This window comes from Mus pahari, chromosome 7, assembly GCF_900095145.1.
Source record: "Mus pahari chromosome 7, PAHARI_EIJ_v1.1, whole genome shotgun sequence".
Lineage (NCBI taxonomy): Eukaryota > Metazoa > Chordata > Mammalia > Rodentia > Muridae > Mus > Mus pahari.
In genome coordinates this window covers 82,594,792-82,613,992 of record NC_034596.1, presented here as the reverse complement: position 1 = coordinate 82,613,992, position 19,201 = coordinate 82,594,792, and the positions used below count along the sequence as shown (strand labels likewise).

Here is a 19,201-nt window from a genome sequence, read left to right as displayed (position 1 = left end):
ACATACTGCTCTTACAGAGGACCCAAGTTCAGTTCTGGGATGCACATCAGGAGGGCTCAAACTGCCTATAACCCCAGCTCCTGTGGATGCAATGCCCTCTTCTGTACTACATGGGGCACCTTCATTTACCTGTACTCACCCACACTGACAAATATACATATATACTTTAAATTGCAACTCACAAAAGCAAAAGTGGTAAGTCATTTTAGAACTAACTAACTAGTCACCAGACTAGTCTTTTCTGTGCATCAATTTTAACAACCATGCAAATAGAGCCACTATCATTTGTTAAGTACTTACATTCTAGCATAAATCTTCCAAGTTCACCTATAAAACTTATTTATTTCTCTCCCCAATTCTATGGGGGAGGTATTACAGATTCCACTTTTTAGACAATTAAATGGGTTCTCCTATGAGACCCTTTCCCATATTGACTTCATTATTCGGATTATACAACTATTAAAAATACTAGTTTGGAATTCTGACTTCGAGAATCCACTTTTCAATCACAAGCTACCTCTCTGTACAAATGCTGTCCAGTGACCCCACAAGCAGCTCAAAATCACATGCTGCAACTTTTTCTCTTCTCTTCTCTAGGTTTGTTCTTCCTAAATTCTAAAACCGCTGGTCATCTATGCTAGGAATCTGGAATGTACACCTTCCTCCTCAAACCAGCAAGAATGCTGTCAGTTTTACTTTAAAAACTAAGTGATTCTGACTCGTCCCCTTTATCAGCTCCCTGGTCCAAATTTCATCTTTGAACCAAATGAAATCGCTTCTCTCATCTCCACCCCTAGGTTCTTGCCACTTTAAAGCCTGAGGTCAAAATAGCTCCTTCTGACTCGTGAGTGTCCAAGTAAGCAAATAATAAATCTTCCCACCAAATCATTCCGAGTCGCCGAGTACTGTCGAGTCTCACCCTAAAAGCTCGGGCGAGTGGAAAGGATCATGCCTAAAGAGTTAACTGGAAGCACAATTTTCTGCGCAAGAGTTTACTCAAGAGCAAACCACTTGTGTTCTTTTCAAGAGTATCAGCAAGGGTCCCTGCGCACGGGGCAAGGGTGACAGGCAAATTCATGAAAGCGCTCCTTAAAAAATAATAAATGAATAAATATTAAAAATTTTTTAAAAAGCAATCGCCTGCCCTAACCTACATCGACCATGTTGACTAAGGGTCTCCACACAGAAGTTATGTTTTGCGAGTTTTTTGCATAGGTTTTACGCGTTACTTAAAACAAAACATAATAAAGACTGCGCCCTTCCTCGTCTCCATCACTCACTCGATGCCGCGGTCCACGGAATTTTTCTGATAAACGCAATAGGCCGACCAGTCCTGGAACGCAGTGCGGTTAGCCCCTTTATGGCGGAGGCTGCCATGTTAGAACGGAATGAATCAAAACCCTGGGGTCGTGACCCCGGAAGAACCTGCCAGATCCGGAATTTCGAGTTCTGCTTCCGGGCCAAACAGTTGGCGGCCTCGAGATGGGGAAGATGGCGGCTGCGGTGGCTTCGTTAGCCACGCTGGCAGCAGATCCCGGAGAGGATGCTTTCCGGAAGCTTTTCCGCTTCTACCGGCAGAGCCGGCCGGGGACAGCGGACCTGGGAGCCGTCATCGACTTCTCAGAGGCGCACTTGGCTGGGAGCCCGAAGCCCGGCGTGCCCCAGGTAGGAAGGGAGGAGCAGTGTGCGCCGCCCCGCACGCCTAGCGGCCTGCGGGGCCCGACACCGGGCCGCCTCCGGACCGGTTTTGGAAGGAAGCCCCTGCTGGGCCTGTCGACTGAGCTGTGCTGTCGAGCGATGAGCGAGCGACCAGCTACCTCGCTGTCCCAACGCGCTGGGCCGCGGCTTGTTTCCTGCCGCCATTTCCCCCCCACCCACGTGGCCTTGCTCGGAAAAAAAAAAAAAATCTGGAAATTGCTCGTACCTCCTTAACTGTCTGGTTAATACTAATACGTTATTTTGTGTAAAGCCCAGAAGAACATCTTCGTGGACGTTAGGGTGGCCTCATAGCTTCAAATAAAAGCAGCCATTTAGACCGTTAATCCTTTGGGCCTCAGACTCGACACTGTCTTCTCTGAGACTTTGAAAGTAAAGGTAAAATTAGCAGGGTTTTTTTCCTCTAAAGAATCTAGGAGCCTGGAGAGATGGCTCCGTAGTTAAGAGCATTTAAGGTTTGGTTCCTTGCATCCACGTGGCAGCTCACAGCCATCTGTAACTCCTCTTCCGGAGGATCAGACACCTTCTCCTGAGCTCCACAGGAAAGCACTCCTACACATATAAATAAATAAACTTCTAAGCTAAATCGAAACAACCTACTACCCTACCTATTTCTGCGTAAATGAGAACATAATGAGGGGCGGAGGGTAAATTGTGGGTCTAGTGTGTGTGTGTTTTCCATGGTCACATTTTACATTTTTATTTATGTATGGTTTTTCAAGACAGGGTCTCTATCCTTGCCTGTTCTGGTACTCACTCTGTAGACCAGGCTGGCCTCAAACTCACAGAGATCCTCCTTGCCTCTGCCTCCTGAGTACTGGGCTAAAGGTGTGCACCACCACTGCCTGGCCTTAGTCATATTTTTTAAAACTTTATCTTGTTGAGACAGAGTCTCATTTGGGAGCCCAGGCTGGCAGCTAACTGAACCAGGATGTCTGTGTAGTCACTTAAGAGAGAAAATATGTGACCCCTTATTTGGCCTTGGTGTTTATTGTGCAGAGATGTTCACGTCAGAAGTTCTTAACTAGGACAGAGGTAAGTAAAATTTGGAGTTCACAACTCAACTTCTCAGAAAGTTTGTTAGCAGATAAGAGTCCTGTGAGTTACATGTGGAAAGAATGTGCCTGAGATTAACATTGGACTCTGAAGCGCTCTTTTTTGTTGCACGGTGCTCAAAAATACAGTACGGATTGATTAAATGTAAGCTTGGCTTGTCAATATCACCAGCTCAGGTTAATGGTAGCATTTTAGAGAAGCTATTGTCAAAGAACGCCAGGCTAGAGCAGCGGAGAAAAAAATGGCTAGAGAAAAATCGGAAAGGGGAAAAAAATTTTTCCCTCAAAAAGCTCAGTGACTTGGTTTCTTTGGCATATAAAGTGAGTTTGTAAATCTTAAGGTCTGAGGATGTTTCTGAGTTATGGTACAGTATCAAGTGTGGCCTGTTTAAGAACTCATGACCAACTATTTTGTCAGCGATGTGTAACTAGAAAACTTGGGCTGATCAAGCCTCTCGGGAAAGTTTCTGATAGCCGTTTTATTATAAAGATTGGTGGGCCTAGCATGTAGCTCTGTGGTGAGTGTTTGCCTAGCGTGTTTAGGATTTGATTTCCCAGTGACAAGGAGAAAGGCATTTCTGTTCTTCTTATTGTTTGAGGCCTGTTTATATACCAGTTATTTGTATTTTGTCAGGAAATGTCCATCCTTCAAGAATGATTGAAACAGAAGCTCATTTCTCAAGCCAGGCATGGCACACACCTTTAATTCCAGGACTTGAAGACAGAGGCAGGCAAACAGAATTCTGAGTTCCCAGACATCCAGGACTACATAGTAAGAGATTCATCTCCAAAACCCATTAGCAGCAGCAACAACAGCAAAATAAAAGCTCGTTTATCTTTGGGAAAAGAGGCATTTTAAAGCAAGCCACTTCTATTATTCATAGAAAAGTGAAGTGGTTTGGGGGCTTTTTGTTTGTTTTGCTTATAACATTAGGTTTTAGGGTTTTTGGATTTGGTTTCAATTTTCGTTTGTTTAGGTTGTGGGTCATTGTTTTGGTTTTGGGTGGGGTTTTTTGGTTTGGTGAGTTCTTTCTTTCTTTCTTTCTTTCTTTTTTTAGAGAGAGTGTCTCTTTGTATCCCTTGCTGCTGTCCTGGAACTGGATTTTCAGACCCTGCTGGCCTCAAAAATCACAGCCTCCCGGGTGCTGGGGTTAAAGGTGTGTGTGCCATGACACCTGGCTACCTGCTGGGTCTTAACCAGTGTAATGGCTCATCTATAAGATGTCCTTATGTGCAAAGAAAACTTTACAAGCTCCTAATAATTTATTTTTTAGTAATAAAAGCAAAGTTCTAGAATTAGTATTTGATCTAAAGGTAGCAATGTCAGCAAATGGGACCCCTGGTGTTTTATGGAAATAACTTTGTGGCTAGAATGCTCTTATTTTCTCAACCTACTCCTGCCTGATATTTTCTATTGCCAACTACAATGAAGTGCTTCAGAAGCCGTGTTTTAGCACTAACCAGACCAAATAGCGTTGTGACCTCAAATATGTACACTTGCAAATGCGTTTTGTGAATCCTCTTAAATTAGCAAAAGTGTGTTCACATAGAAAAAGGTTATCTTGGGGCTGGTGAGATGGCTCAGGGGGTAAGAGCACCCGACTGCTCTTCCGAAGGTCGAGTTCAAATCCCAGCAACCACATGGTGGCTCATAACCATCCATAACAAGATCTGACGCCCTCTTCTGGAATGTCTGAAGACAGCTACAGTGTACTTACATATAATAAATAAATAAATCTTTCAAAAAAAAAAGAAAGAAAGAAAGAAAAAGGTTATCTTGAAAGTCAAAATTAGGGGCTGGAGAGATGCTCAGCAGTAAGAGCACTTGCCACTCATCTAAAGGACCTGGGTTCAGTTCCCAGGGCCTACATGGCAGCTCCTAACCATGCAGAACTCCAGTGCCAGGGAATCAGTCCAATACCTCTCACCTCCATAGGCACCAGGCATGCACATGATACACATACATGCAGGCAGATGACTCACATAAAATGAATGTGTCTGAAAACTAAAAGAAAGCCAAAACCAGTCTAGCTTAATTTTTTCTGAAAAATAATATTTGTTAGACTGCAGATGCGGAAACTGGCCATAGGTCAAGTAGGTGGGGGAAACTAGTATTAAGAAGCCAGGCAGTGGTGGCTCACGCCTTTAATCCCAGCGCTTGGGAGGCAGAGGCCGACGGATTTCTGAGTTCGAGGCCAGCCTGGTCTACAAAGTGAGTTCCAGGACAACCAGGGCTACACAGAAAAACCCTGTCTCAAAAAAAACAAAACAAAAAAAAGAACCCATAGCAGAAATGTCTTAGGAGATCTCAGGTTCTCCGGGTTGACTCTAAGATAACTGGCCCTCTGACTTGGGTTTCTCTCCTTCCAGGTGGTCAGGTTTCCTTTGAATGTGTCCTCTGTCACTGATCGTGATGCCAGTAGGGCGGGACTTGAACCTGTGAGCAAGTGGCAGGCCTATGGACTCGAAGGCTATCCTGGTAAGTGCTCCTAAGAGAGAACGGGAAGTTAGGCAGTCATTCTGATTTCTTTCATAGGAAGAGCTGTGAATAGATAAAGAACATACCTAAAACACATTCATGCCCCACCCCGGAACCTATCCTATTTGTGCCGTCTCTAAAGAGTAGTCTGTTTAATGTTACCAAAGACTAAGGAAACTCAGAAGCATCATAAAAAATTAAATGAAAAAAATTAAAGGCAGACTCTAAACTCTGCCATAACTGTGAACCTCAACTCTGCCAGAATTTTAAGGGAATAATAGACTGAATAATTTAGAATTTTTTTTGTTTTTGTGAAAGGTACATCTGTGATTTGTTATTTTGGTTCCCCCCCCCCCCAATGTATGTGGGTACAATGTTGCTGTCTTCAGACACACCAGAGGGTGACATCGGATGCCTATTACAGATGGTTGTGAGCCACCATGTGGTTGCTGGGAATTGAACTCAGGACCTCTGGAAGAGCAGTCAGTGTTCTTAATGGCTGAGCCATATCTCCAGCCCTGTACATTTGTCTCTTATTGTATGAGTGTTGTACTTGCATGTATGTCTGGTGCTTTCAGAGTCAGAAGAGGGTGTCACATGCCCTGGCTGAAGAGTTAGATGGTTGTGGGCTTCCATGTTAGTGTTTGGAACCAAAACGGTCCTCTGGAAGGGCAGCAAGTGCTCTTAACTGCTGGGCCATATCTCTGGCCTAGGTTGAGAACATATTTTATTACATATGGGGTGGAGAAGGGCACATGCACATGCGTACTTAAAGGAGAAAAGAGTATATCAAATCCCTGCAGCTGGAGTTACAAACAAATGAGCCACATTAAAAAATGTACTTAATCTGAACTAGACTGCCTAGAGGGGCATTAAATTGGGAGTTATTTCAAAAGTGTGCGCTGGATTTTTTGGAAATGTTAGAATAGTATTTTCTTACGTGGGAATGTGTGGTTTTGCCATCCTTAGTCTGTGCATGACATGTTTACAGTGCTGGTCAAAGCAGGAAGATGGTGTCAGATGTTCTGAAATTGGAGTTATATGTATTTATATGTTAAAGAACGGTAGATTTAATGCTAAGAAACAAAATAGACTAATAACTAGTATTCCATTTACTGGATGAATGTATGATTAATTAAATCCAGAATTGGAGGTAGACTTCTGTGTGCACTAAGTGACTTGGAGGAGTCTTGTGACTTATTGGGAATGGATGATAGTCTAAGGGTGAACTTTACGTTCTAAAGTTGCTTTAGGATAACACTGTTGACAGCTAACCTTGTAGATTATTTATTCCTCTTGAGAATATCCCCAAAAGTCAGATATTTACAGTGTCTTGTGTTCATCAGAAGTTGCTTTTTCATTAACTTTAAGTTGAAAGGGTATGGGAAGTAAACAAGAGAATAGTAGGCATAAGAATATGAAAAAAGAAACCAGAACAATTTCAGCACACATATAACACTTATCTTTTGTCTTTTATAGGATTTATTTTCATTCCAAACCCCTTCCTCCCGGGGTGCCAGAGGCACTGGGTAAAACAGTGCCTTAAGTTATACTCCCAGAAACCTAATGTATGTAACCTGGACAAGCACATGACTAAAGAAGAGACCCAGGGACTGTGGGAACAGAGCAAAGAGGTCCTAAGGTAAGTGGTTGTGTTGAGTTTTGTTTGGCTTCTCGCCCCCCCCCCCCCATTTCTACACAGCACTATTTGTTTCCCCAAGAACATTTGGACAGAGGATTTGACGGTTATGTTAAACTGAGATCCACTTTGAAGATTTTTATGATAGCTTAGAAACTGAGTTCATCCACATTCATCATCACATGTTGTTTTAATTCTAATTCAGGCATTTTTATATGAAGTATGTTGCTTTAAAGACTAGTAGGAAGAACTAATAGCACTTGTGTTTTACATGGAGTTGCTCACGCCACCTCTTTTGTGATGGGTCGGTTGTTGCTTGTGGAAGAACTAGTGTCTGGATGTTGATGTTTCAGCATTCATTCCACAAATACTCATTGGAGGAATCAATTGGGTTCCTAGGCATTGGAGACACAAAACTTAATAGGATATGCACACTCTTCTCATTGAGTGATCTTTCAAAGGAATTACCTATGAAAGTAATTACAATGGAGCTGAAACAATTTTGTAATAGTGGTTAGGAACTTGGGGAACACAGGAGGAAATAATTCTTCCAACAGGGTGAATGTATCCAAGAAAAATTACTTTTTAATACAGGTTTTTATAATTGTATCTATTTTTTTTTTCTCTCTCTCTGACCATTTCAACTATTCTTCAAAAATGATAAGAGATTTGCCATTCAGGACAGTGGATAATCTGGTTAGGGGTATTAATCAGCCTGAGCAGAGGTTTGTTACTTGAGACAGTATGTTCTGTGAGGTGTGTAGTTAAGATTCAAAAGAAGATGGGAAACATTTGCTGGGCATATCCGTAGACCTTGCTTGACTCTGACTGTGGCCAAGCAAGGGGGACAGAGTATGCAAGAGTAATTGGAGTTCATGCAAGTTCTAACCAGCTTAATCAGTAGCTGGGTGAATTGCAGTACTCCAACATTCTGCTTCTATCCTCATAGTTCTCATGTTGCAGGCTGGTAGTATTTAAACTGTTTATTTCAGTTCTAAAATGGAAAACAAGAAAACACTTCCTGACTTCTGTAATTTTTGTAAAAATGTTGAAAAATAAGGACATTTAAATAGATGATTGGCAGAATCCAGTGTAGAGTTTAGACATGATCACGAGAATGCTTACTCATGTGGCAAGGTTGGAATGACTCAGAGAACATGCTTCCGTCCATTCACAGGTACAGTAGACAAACAGGAAGTAGGCATTTTAGGTAGAGTAGAACCAAACTGTACAGGGTTTAACACTCAGAACAGCAGCTCTGGAGTCAGATTGCCTGTCCCTTGCTCAGTTCCATAGTAGCTGGGTAATCTTGAGCAAGTTTTTTAACATTTCCTTCCTGAGTGTTGTGAATATAGGTGAGAAATCCTTAGAAGATGCTTGTTGGAATGATAATCAGCTTGGTGGCCTATCTGCCCTTCATGCCATAAACTGTTAGACTGATTCTAGGGGGAAAATAAAAGATTGTGGTTTCCTTTAAAGCTTTCTTGGTCGATAGTTTAAAGTGCATGTAGGAGCCATGAGGGAAACCTTCCCTGTTCTTCAGCTTTTAGTGCTTCCCTTAGAATTGAAGGCAGTGTAAGGGAAGATGTGACTGAATGAAATTGCAGTGCTTGCCGGGCAGTGATGGCACATGCCTTTAATGTCAGCATTTGGGAGGCCGAGGCAGGCGGATTTCTGAGTTCTAGGACAGCCAGGGCTACACAGAGAAACCCTGTCTCAAAAAAAACAAAAAGAAAGAAATTACAGTGCTTAATAGCTCTAAACCAGCCTGTGTTTTCAAATAATGTATTCTTTCCTTCTGATATATGATCGTAGAAATCTCATCTGAGATAGCTCAGATGGACCTCTGTAATAAATCAATCAATAGCAATGGGGGATACTTTTCTGTCTAATTTATTAACAAAAATAAAAATGGTGGTGATTATACCTTACGTTGTCAAAGCCAGAAGAAATTGATATTCTGAGACCTTGTGCTGGCAGCACTAAAAATCAGTTTAGGCTTTAGTTCTCATCCTGTTGCTATGTGATGTATGTTTCAGTATTCTCACTGGGATGATCACTCCAGGTATTTGGGTCATGCTATGCTACAGTCCTGTGAGCGGTACATGAAGTTCTCTCCACTCCCAAAGTCTGTAGAGTAAAAAGCATCGCTGTTCAGGAAGCTCCCCCAAGATCGTCTGATTCCCCCAATATCTTCCCACACTGGGAACCGGAAACAAAGGAGTCTCTGAGGATCCTTCCCTTTTATCTCCACAGAACTCCGACTATTATAAAAGGCAGTAGAGGTGTAGTTCGTTAGTGTTCAGAGAAATGGAGCTTCAGAGTGATTTTGTGTCGATGTATGCTCTGTTTAGGGTACTGTAGCTAGAGTCTTACTCAAAAGACAATTGGCATTGGGTAATATAGCTATATTTGTCTAGGCCCTGTGTTCCTCAGTATGATGTGGGTGGATGTGCAAATTTTAAGTGCATGCACCTTTATTACAGCCTTATTCATCAGCAGGAGACCATTAATCAGTCATGGCCTGTCTCAGAAATAAGATATACCCATTAAAACAAAGGAGGCATTGGAGTCACATTAAACTGTCATTTCTTGCTGTCTTTATGCCTACCTTAGTCCAAGTCACTATCAGTCGTGTGTGTTCTGTAGAATGAATGCCAAAGTGGCCTCCCAGCCTCTTACCTATAGTTTAATCCTGGTGAAGCTGCCCAAAGTTAGCTCAAACTCTTTACCTCAGACGTCGGGTTTGAGGACTCTCTAGGCTACTCATACTTACGACCACTGATTATAGCTTCAGGGGTGTTTCATGACCCCTTCGTTTTTAGTAATTCACTAGAAGAAAACACTGCGTGGGTGCCCCTCGATATCAAATCAGGACAGAGTACTCTACATGTTGGTGATAAGCCAGCCAGTGAGTTCCAAATTCTAGTGGCTATAAATTTATTAGCATTTTGTTAAATGGTCACTACTGATTAAAACATTAGTCATTTGAGCTTGGGAGGTGGCACTAAGAGGAATGTTTTTCCTTATTAGAACATGGACCTCAGTTCAATTTCCCAGAACCCATGTGTTTTATTTTGTTTTAGTTGAGGTGGAGGGGGAAGCCAGGCAGAGCCTTGCCATGATTCAAAGACTGGGAAGATGACTTAATTGGTAAAATGTTTGTCACTCGAACTTGAGGGTCTGGATTCAACAACAAAAAAATGCATAATGGCACTTACCTGTAATCCCTGGTGCCGGCTTCCTAATCTAATCAAGAAGCCCCTGTTAGGTAAAGACAAGATAGACACCTTGGAAATGACACCCAATTTAACCTCTGGCCTCTAAGGGCGTGCTCATCTGCACACATACAGGCACTTATACATGAATACACACACACAAGTCAATAGCCACGTGATTGAATTCAGTCTTAAGGCCACACCCATTCTTAAAATCCAACTAATGCCACTTAACATAAAACCTCACCCCTCTAAAAACACGGTGGCTTTTGTGGGATTCAGCCAACATCCTGAATCATCACTCCTTAGCATAAACCCAGGTGTGATGCAAGGGCTACCGTGATTAACAGTGGGGTTGCTGTCAGGAAATCTGAGGGTTTCATCAAATTCTTTGTTATATGACACTGTAGACTAATTTAAACATAAACCCATCAGTTCCCGTTCTAGCTCCCAAATAATTGGTACAAAGACCTATTAAGTTTAATAACCAGCTGCAAGCCTAGGCTAGGTCAGTTCTGAGTTATTCTAGCCCTCTGAAGCCCTCTTACTTAAAGCCATCTGACTTGCCCTAGCTTGCTCTGGTCCATGTGTGTCATCAGTCTGCTCCCTCATGGCAACCTCATGGTCTCTTACTTCCCTGGCCCTGGGATCGGAAGTCCAGGCTTCCTGTCTCCTCTGCCCAACCATAGGCTGATCAAGTCTTTATTAACCAATCAGATAATTGTAGAGCATTCTTTACATGGTATTGATAGATAGAGGAGATGATTCAATAATCATGGCAGTGCTAGCATCCAGACTGGTACCAGATCGGTGGACACAGAAATCAGCAACTGAATATACAGTGCATAAGACCGACCCCAAGGGGCTGCAAGTAAGAGCACTGACTGCTCTTCCAAACATCCTGAGTTCAAATCCTAGCAACTACATTGTGGCTCACAAACACCCGTAATGAGATCTGACATCCTCTTCTGGTGCATCTAAAGTCAGCTACAGTGTACTTAGGTATAATAATAAATCTTTGGGCCGGAGCAAGCAGGTTGACCTGAGCAAGCAAAGATCCTAAAATTCAATTCCTCACAACCATCTGTACAGCTAGAGTGTACTCAAGTAAATAAATAGATAAAACTTTTTTTAAAAAGATGATTAAAAAAATTTAAAAAAAATTAAAAAAAAAAAAAGATGATTAAATTCTCTTGGTTATAATCTTTGCAGGTCTAAAGAAGTGACTAAGCGAAGACCCCGAAGTTTACTTGAGAGACTGCGCTGGGTCACCCTGGGCTACCATTATAACTGGGACAGTAAGGTATTTGCTTTATTCCGTTGTTGTACATTTATAGGTTGTTGGGTCCCCTGTGGTTGGGTTTGTTCCTAAACAAATGTGAAATACCACAACCATAGCAAAGATGTCAAGAGCATGACTGTACCATTTAAAAGGGGGGCTGTGACTATTGCCTCCTTTACGTCCTCCTTAGAGAGTGACAGTGGAAGCACGTGTCTCTAATCCTTCCTCTAACCTCAGGAGGATTCCCAGCACCCATGTGGTAGCTCATATCCACCGAGGGATCTGAAACTCTCTTCTGGCCTCTGGTCAGTAAGTACACACACGTGGTACACAGACATGCGTACAGGTAAAACACTCGTACACATAAAGCCGTGTTTGCCACAGCTTAGGTTATTTAACTGATACCTGTGACGTCTTTCTAGCAACACCTCGCTGTCCTAAGCAGTTAGCTATCCTGACAAAAGCCAACCAGTGCATATTTTCATTTGGTCTAATTATTTTTACATACTTCAAAATTACCCTTTCTTTACTAAGAAAATGAGAATTGAAAATTACTAAGAACTACAAGAATATTCAAAGAAAACCATAGGCTATAAGAAAGGAGAACAATGTGCAGGCAGTTTGGATGTGACTGAAGGCAACAAGGGGCAAGACTAGACAGCAGCCCTGAGTAATTGTCTGAAGGACTTAAGCTCAAAATAATATAGGCACCTTAGTGTCTCTAACAACAACCTTCCAGGTTAAGAATGACCCGAGCCTTTAATCCCAACACACCAAAAGCAGGAGCAGGCAGATCTCTGAGTTCAGGGCTAACCTGGTCTACAGAATGTGTTTCAGATCAGCCAGGGCTGTTACACAGAGAAACCCTGTCTTCATAAAAACTAAGAAGGAAGAGAAAAGTTCCAGCCAAAGAGGAAAAGCCATCCACAGAAAAGCATTGTTTTACCTACAGTTGGTTCCACTCTTGATAATTTTGTGACTTGTTCTAACTAGACTGCACCAGAACGCTAGTGGAGTTGTAAGACAAACATTGTGTTTTCTGTTAAGATTTAGTTTTATTTATTTAATGTATATGAGTACACTGTAGCTGTCTTCAGACACCAGAAGAGGGCATCAGATCCCATTACAGATGGTTGTGAGCCACCATGTGGTTACTGGAAATTGAACTCAGGACCTCTAGAAGAGCAGACAGTGCTCTTAACCACTGAGCCGTCTCTCCAGCCCCCAAGATTTTAGTTTAATTTAGCACAGGAAGAAGGGAGAGTGAAGGAGCATCCGACCTGCAGATAATGCAGTCCAGAAAGCCCCGACTCCTAATGGCAGACTTGTCATTCTTGAGCAGCATATGCTGAGGGTGAGGGTTAAGAGAAACAGAAGCAGGTTATGGAGATAAATGACTGAGAAAAGATTTCCAATTTAAGATCCTCCCTAGGCCATGATTTAAGTCAGACTTAATCCAGATATTTTGAGCATATCATCAGATTGGCCAAGTAAGTGGGCATCAAGCCAGGTTGCAAACTGACTATAGTGTTTTAATAAATATTAAAATGTTTAATAGGAACCCCACCCTCCCTGTGGAACTATATACTTCCTGGGAAAGGAAGGGATTTTCTTTAGTAGTAGCCACTGGTAAAGTACCAGAGTTTCTATGAATAACACTGCTGAAGCTCACTGGAGTAAGAGTAATGAGAAGACGTGAGAGTAGAAGAGGGAAGGGGCGGGGAGGGAAAACGAGGACTTAAGGCATAACTGATATATGTATGTATATAGTGTCACAGTGAAACACATCTATAATGAATATATTAACACAGATGTTCACATATACAAGATGCCATGCCTAATTATTTCTGACATCCTTCACCAATAAAGTATCCACAACCATAGTGAAGGGGAGACAGTTCTTTCAGATTTCCTCAGTGTCTCCTTCATAGTGCAGTTTTACATTACTCATCTTGTTCCTCGGGCTCTCGTGGTCATAACAGTCCTGGGCTGCCTTTAACTTAAGGGAACTGTCCTGTGTAGGATTCAGATATGCTAGGGTGGTAGAGAAGTTGCTTCTGCATATATGCCAAAACGTGTGAATTTGTATGACTTACCACTGCCTTGCATGGCTGCTGCTCCAAATAGTGAATGGTTTATTATTAGATTTCTATATTACCTCAAGGGTGGGGAGATTCCCAGCAGGGGATCAGGGCACACACTTGTTTGCCAGCACTTTAGAGGAAAACTCAGAAGGATCATACAAGTTGAACACTGGCCTAGTGTGTACAGCAGGTTCCAGCTAGCCAGGGCTGAGCTGCAAGAACTTATCTCAAGAAAGAATGGGCTGGGGAGATTGGTAGGTGCCTGTTCGAACAGTAGTTAGTGAGGTAAAAGATTTTATTTGACAGTTTCCTATGGTCTGAGATCGTTTATTTTTCCTATTTTTTTCTACTTTTACCAAAGAAATACTCAGCAGATCATTATACACCTTTCCCTTCTGACCTGGCTTTCCTCTCAGAGCAAGTCGCCACTGCCTGTGGATTTCAGGGTTTCCAAGCAGAAGCGGGGATCCTGAATTACTACCGCCTAGACTCCACGCTGGGAATCCATGTGGACAGATCTGAGCTAGATCACTCCAAGCCCTTACTGTCCTTCAGGTAACTTAACTTCAGGAATTTCAGTTTGTTTTTTGTTTGTTTGTTTGTTTTTGGTAAGGCATTTTAAAGCAGAAATCAGTAAAGATATAATGAGAGATCTTGTCATTACTATACATAGTAAGCAAGTTAGAACCAGTTTTTGTTGTTATTGTTTTTGTTTTTAAAAAGCAGAGCAACATACAGAGTAAAATATGAAGCCTGCGTGAAATTTTAAGAGAAAAGATGCATCATCAAAACCTAGATATGTGAGACTCAGCGCTTGCTTTGCATATCTGCTGCGTTACTGTTTGTTTTTTTTTGTTTTTGTAGCAGGTCTGTCAGCTGTCGTGATAATGTATGAGGAGCTGGTCACTCAGAAATGCAAGCCAGAATAGTTTCAAAGTGATGACTTGTGGGCTGGGGAGATAGCTCAGGAAGTTAGGTAACTTGTGTTCTCTGCCCACCATGTGTGTTCCATAGCACATTCACACACGGTTAGCTGCACAGACAGAAATAATGAGGGATAAATTTTAAAATGCAGAGCTAGAGAGAAGATTTGGTGGTTAAAACTACTTGTTGCTCTTCTAGATAACTAAAGTTGATTCTCAGCACCTGCATGGTAGCTCACAGCCACCTGAAACTCCAGCCCGGGCAGTCCACTTCACTGTCTGGCTCTGAGGACACTGGGCACATGTGTACAAACATGCATGTGGGCAACACCCATACACAATTGGAAAACAATAAAAAGATGGAAGCACTATTATGTAAGATATCAGCATTAACTTTTGGCCTCCACAGAGGCGCACACAGATCAAAAGTAACTAAGACTCATGAGATGGCTTAGCAGGTAAAGTCACCTGCCACCACTCACATCCTAGTTAACCTCTGAGAGCGGTGTAGCAGAAAGAACTGGCTCCCACACACACTGTGGCAGATTAAGTAAAGAAATGTAAGAACTTGGAAACTGTTCATCTGAAATGAAAAAGAATACAGTTGGCAGTATACTTTCACAAATGTAACTAGTAACAAACCTTTCTCTTTTGGTAGCTTTGGACAGTCTGCCATCTTTCTCCTGGGTGGCCTCAAGAGAGATGAAGCCCCCACCGCCATGTTTATGCACAGTGGTGATATCATGGTAATGTCGGGTTTCAGCCGCTTGTTAAATCATGCGGTCCCTCGAGTCCTTCCACATCCTGATGGGGAGTGCCTGCCTCACTGCCTGGAAACACCTCTCCCAGCTGTCCTCCCTAGCAATTCATTGGTTGAGCCCTGTTCTGTGGAGGACTGGCAGGTGTGTGCCACCTACTTGAAAACTGCTCGAGTTAATATGACTGTTCGTCAGGTACTGGCCACAGGCCAGGACTTTCCTTTAGAACCTGTGGAGGAGACAAAAAGAGACATTACTGCAGATGGTTTGTGCCATCTGCATGACCAGAATAGCCCAGTAAAACGGAAAAGATTAAATCCTAACAGCTAAAACTTAGGGTCTAGATTCTCTTCTTACTCCAGCAGGCTTTTGTTGCCACACACAAGGGCAGGAAGAAGTCATCTATCATGTTGCTGCCTTGGGCCCATCTTAGAGCATAAACTGATTAGAGTTTGTCTAGAGAAGTATCCTACAAGATCCAGTTCTAAGCTCTTAAGAGGAGTGTGTGTTTCTTATACCAGATCGGTATCATGATCCACAGGGACATCAGCATCTGAGGGAGGGGGAAGTGTGTATGTCTGTGCTGAGTCAGCACCTCAGCTTGTTGGGAAATAGTGTTTCTCCCAGCACTGTGTGATTTATGAACCAGCCACCAGAATTCCTAACTCCTCCTAGTCATCAAATTAATTCTTCCACTCATCACTCTGCTCTCACAGAGGAATCTTAAGCAGATGAAGACAATGGAATTAAAGTATCCCTAGGAGCCACGGTTGTCAGTTGATTGGTAGAGCACATGCCTGCCATGCATGGAGCTCTGGGTTGATATCCAGTACCTCGTAAGTCAGGTGTAGTGTATGCCTGTTTCCTATGCTCTCCAAGGGTAGAAGATCAGACATTCAAGGTCATCTTGAATCTATTGACTCTTCCTAGTAGGTTTTTAATTTGTTTTAAATGACTAAAAGTCTCTAGGGTGTTTTGTTAGATGTTTCTCCATGAATAAACTTACTCTATTTTAAATTAAAGACCTGAATCTGTCTTTGAGGGTTGGTGTATCAAGCATTCACTTTTTCCTCATTTTATGTGTTATATCATTCATGCTATTGAAGTCTTTAGTTATTTTTCCCTTAAGTATTGTGTTGTGCCAAAAGAATGTTCCTTGACCCTCTCTTCACTGGTGTCAAAAATACAATGTTATCTCCATGAAGGAATTTTGGGGATCCTTTCTAGAAACTGGGTGTGTCTTAAATTGGGAAACAGGGATTAGCTGGAAACCACTGCTGTCTGCTGCCTTTGATTTGTTTTGTTTAATTTCCATCTTTCTCTTTATCTGCACTTGATCGTTGGGTTTTTGTGATAACAGCCGGTGTGGCATTTTTTAATAAGAAAAAAATTAATAGAAATCTCTTATATAAGCTGCATTCTAAAATTACTGTATGATAGGAAATATTTATGTAATTTGCCTTTGGGAAAGTTCCTTAACTTTTCTTTTGATAGTTCATTAAATTTGACCCACATGAAACCAACAAGCTATTTTTCTGTTCTTGTTTTGGTAGACCCAACAAAATTTCTCGGTGCCATTAAAGCAGACTCTTTAGCTGTGCTGTGGTGGTACAGGCCTTAATCCCAGCACTCAGGATGTGGAGGCAGGTGGATTTCTGAATTCAAGGCCCCCTTGGTCTACAAAGGATAGCCAAGGCTATCTCAGGAAACCCTGTCTGGGGAGCGGAGGGGGACCCAGACTTTATAGAGTATCAGATAAAGGCACTAAGTGGCTGTGGGGAGGGTTCATAAGAATATGCTGTGACATAAAATTCTATAAAGTTCCAACATACAGAATTAATTTATTAAATGAGGGGCAGCTGGAGAGATGACCCAGAAGAACCCAGGTTCAGTTCCCAGCACCCACATACATGACAGCTCATAAGTATCTGTAACTCCAGGGGATCCAACACCCTCTCTGGTCCCCAAGCGCACATATGACACAGACATGAAGAGGTACAATACTCAAACATAAAAGGGGGGGGCATGTTCTAAAGATTTTAGGAACAAGTACCTTTATTTAAGAGTGCAAGGTTGGTGGAGAGTCCTACAGAACCTAGAAGATCTGATCGGCACCTTGACAGAAAAGTTTAGCCTCCTGAGAAAATGCATCTGGCCGGGCGTGGTGGCGCACACCTTTAATCCCAGCACTTGGGAGGCTTGGGAGGCAGAGGCAGGCAGATTTCTGAGTTCGAGAACAGCCAGGGCTCCACAGAGAAACTCTGTCTCGAAAAACCAAAAAAAAAAAAAAAAAGAAAGAAAGAAAGAAAGTGTGTCTGAAGGAAGGACCTAGGAGCGAACAGTAACTGTTTTTCCAAGAATGAAGTTAAATGCAGCAGAGTCCAGTTGGTATGGTGTCAGTGCACAGGTGACGGGAGGCTTCACCATGCTCCTGTGCTCTGCTGTAAGAATTGCGGAACACGGTCCCATGAGGTGACCTTGTTCCCCTCAGAAATCATGCAATCATTCTAAATGTTTTCAGGAGTGTTCTTGGGCCCAGTAAGTTTCACTACTGAGTCTACAAAAGTTATCAGGGCCATCCAGGGAGGTTTTTGTTCAAGAATGTTTATCAGAGTGAAGATCTGAAGCAAGTCCCGTCAGGAAGTGGCTGTTCAGATCCTCATTTATTCACAAGTGAATGGTTCTGGAGCTCCTTCGACTGGGCAAGGCAGCTCTGTCCTGAAACTAGAATCCTGTAGCATTACACCCAAATACAGAAAAGTAGTCACCTTTCCAAGGACAGCAGGGAAATGAGCAACTGTCTATACCTTAGAAAGTGGTCATTACCTGTCCAGAGCAGCATTTTGTAAAGATTGTTAAATATTCCTTAATTTTTATTTAAATTGTATGTTTGGTGTTTTGCCTGTTCCTGATGTTTCTATTTACATATTTCTAAAGGAAACTGTTCAATATGTACATGTTTTTATGCTTCCCTGTACTTCTGATTTATATTGATAATCTTTAAATATTTAAAAAAGAATTTATTTTTTAAAAGGTTGTAATTAAATTTTATTTGTTTCATGTGTGTGGGTGTTTTGCCTTCTTCTATGTCTGAAGAGTACTTGCTTGTCAGGTGCCTGTGGAAACCAGAAGAGAGCATTGGATTCCCAAGAATTGGAATTCAAGATGTTTGGGAGGTGCTGTGTGAGCGCTGGGAATCTTTCTGATCCCCGGTAGAGCTGTGAAATACACTGTTAATTATAGGGCCATCCCTCAACCTGAAGAGCATAGTTCTTAAACCTTGCAAATCTACCACAGTGGGAACTTTAGAATGCAAATCTAGGGGCAATAGTACTGTCTACCAAAAAGGACTTGTTTCATGATATTATGTTTTAAATTCTAGCACTTGGGAGATGGGGGGGGGGGTGTCTATTTCAGAGCTACATAGTAAGACCCTGTCTTGGAAAAATAAACTCAAAAAGTACCAGTATCTTTGGGGGCTTGGGGGACAGTATTTAACTTGGAAGGGATTCCTAATGTCAAACTGAAACAGCCTCCAGTCTGTGTAACTCCGAATCAGGGCAGCCAGCACTCTAACCCCTGAGAGCACTAGAGGCATGCACTGGAGTAGTGTGCAGTTAAAGCGCCCATGCACATCAGGAATAATATGTTTAGCTGGGTGATGGCTGCTCATGCCTCTAATGCCAGCACTCAGAAGACAGAGGCAGTGGAGTTTGAAGGAACCTGGTCTACAGAGTTCCAGGACAGCAGGGCTACACAGGAAAACATTTACTCAGAAGTAAAAGGAAAATAAGTAATACTTTTAAGTGGGTATGTGCATAGTAGGTATATATTCTCAATTTTTTTTAAGATTTATTTTTTTTAAGTACTAGTATTTTTTTTAAGATTTATTTATTTATTATATGTAAGTACACTGTAGCTGTCTTCAGACACTACAGAAGAGGCCATCAGGTCTTGTTACAGGTGGTTGTGAGCCACCATGTGGTTGCTGGGATTTGAACTCTGGACCTTCAGAAGACCAGTCGGGTGCTCTTACCCACTGAGCCA

The 19,201-nt window shown here is 42.2% G+C and overlaps 2 protein-coding genes and 1 non-coding gene across 3 annotated transcripts in view; 2 read left to right on the top strand and 1 right to left on the bottom strand.

Annotated features, from left to right (window-relative positions):
• The window catches only part of Slirp (SRA stem-loop interacting RNA binding protein), a 6,660-nt gene extending 5,255 nt beyond the window's left edge, over positions 1–1,405 (bottom strand). The window contains exon 1 of the mRNA XM_021202188.2: positions 1,281–1,405. Coding sequence (XP_021057847.1) covers positions 1,281–1,377 — 97 coding nt within the window. The 5' untranslated portion in view covers positions 1,378–1,405. The remainder of the gene's footprint in view (positions 1–1,280) is intronic.
• A 68-nt stretch (positions 1,406–1,473) lies between these two features.
• Positions 1,474–17,370, top strand: Alkbh1 (alkB homolog 1, histone H2A dioxygenase). The gene is made up of 6 exons (XM_021202186.2): positions 1,474–1,665; positions 5,142–5,250; positions 6,730–6,892; positions 11,320–11,410; positions 13,835–14,028; positions 15,055–17,370. Exons 1-6 carry the CDS (start codon positions 1,483–1,485, stop codon positions 15,482–15,484), a joined length of 1,170 nt encoding a protein of 389 aa, XP_021057845.1. The 5' UTR covers positions 1,474–1,482; the 3' UTR covers positions 15,485–17,370.
• On the top strand, positions 7,687–7,821 carry LOC115064449. The gene has a single exon (XR_003844300.1). It is a non-coding gene; the product is annotated as a small nucleolar RNA SNORA58 (small nucleolar RNA).
• Positions 17,371–19,201: the final 1,831 nt, after the last annotated feature.

Bases quoted from the DNA above. Each gene is read 5' to 3' on its own strand.
- Alkbh1 (XM_021202186.2), top strand. From the start codon at position 1,483: ATGGGGAAGATGGCGGCTGCGGTGGCTTCGTTAGCCACGCTGGCAGCA. The intron at 5,251-6,729 runs GTAAGTGCTCCT...TGTCTTTTATAG, and splicing joins TGGACTCGAAGGCTATCCTG to GATTTATTTTCATTCCAAAC. The intron at 11,411-13,834 runs GTATTTGCTTTA...CTTTTACCAAAG, and splicing joins ATTATAACTGGGACAGTAAG to AAATACTCAGCAGATCATTA.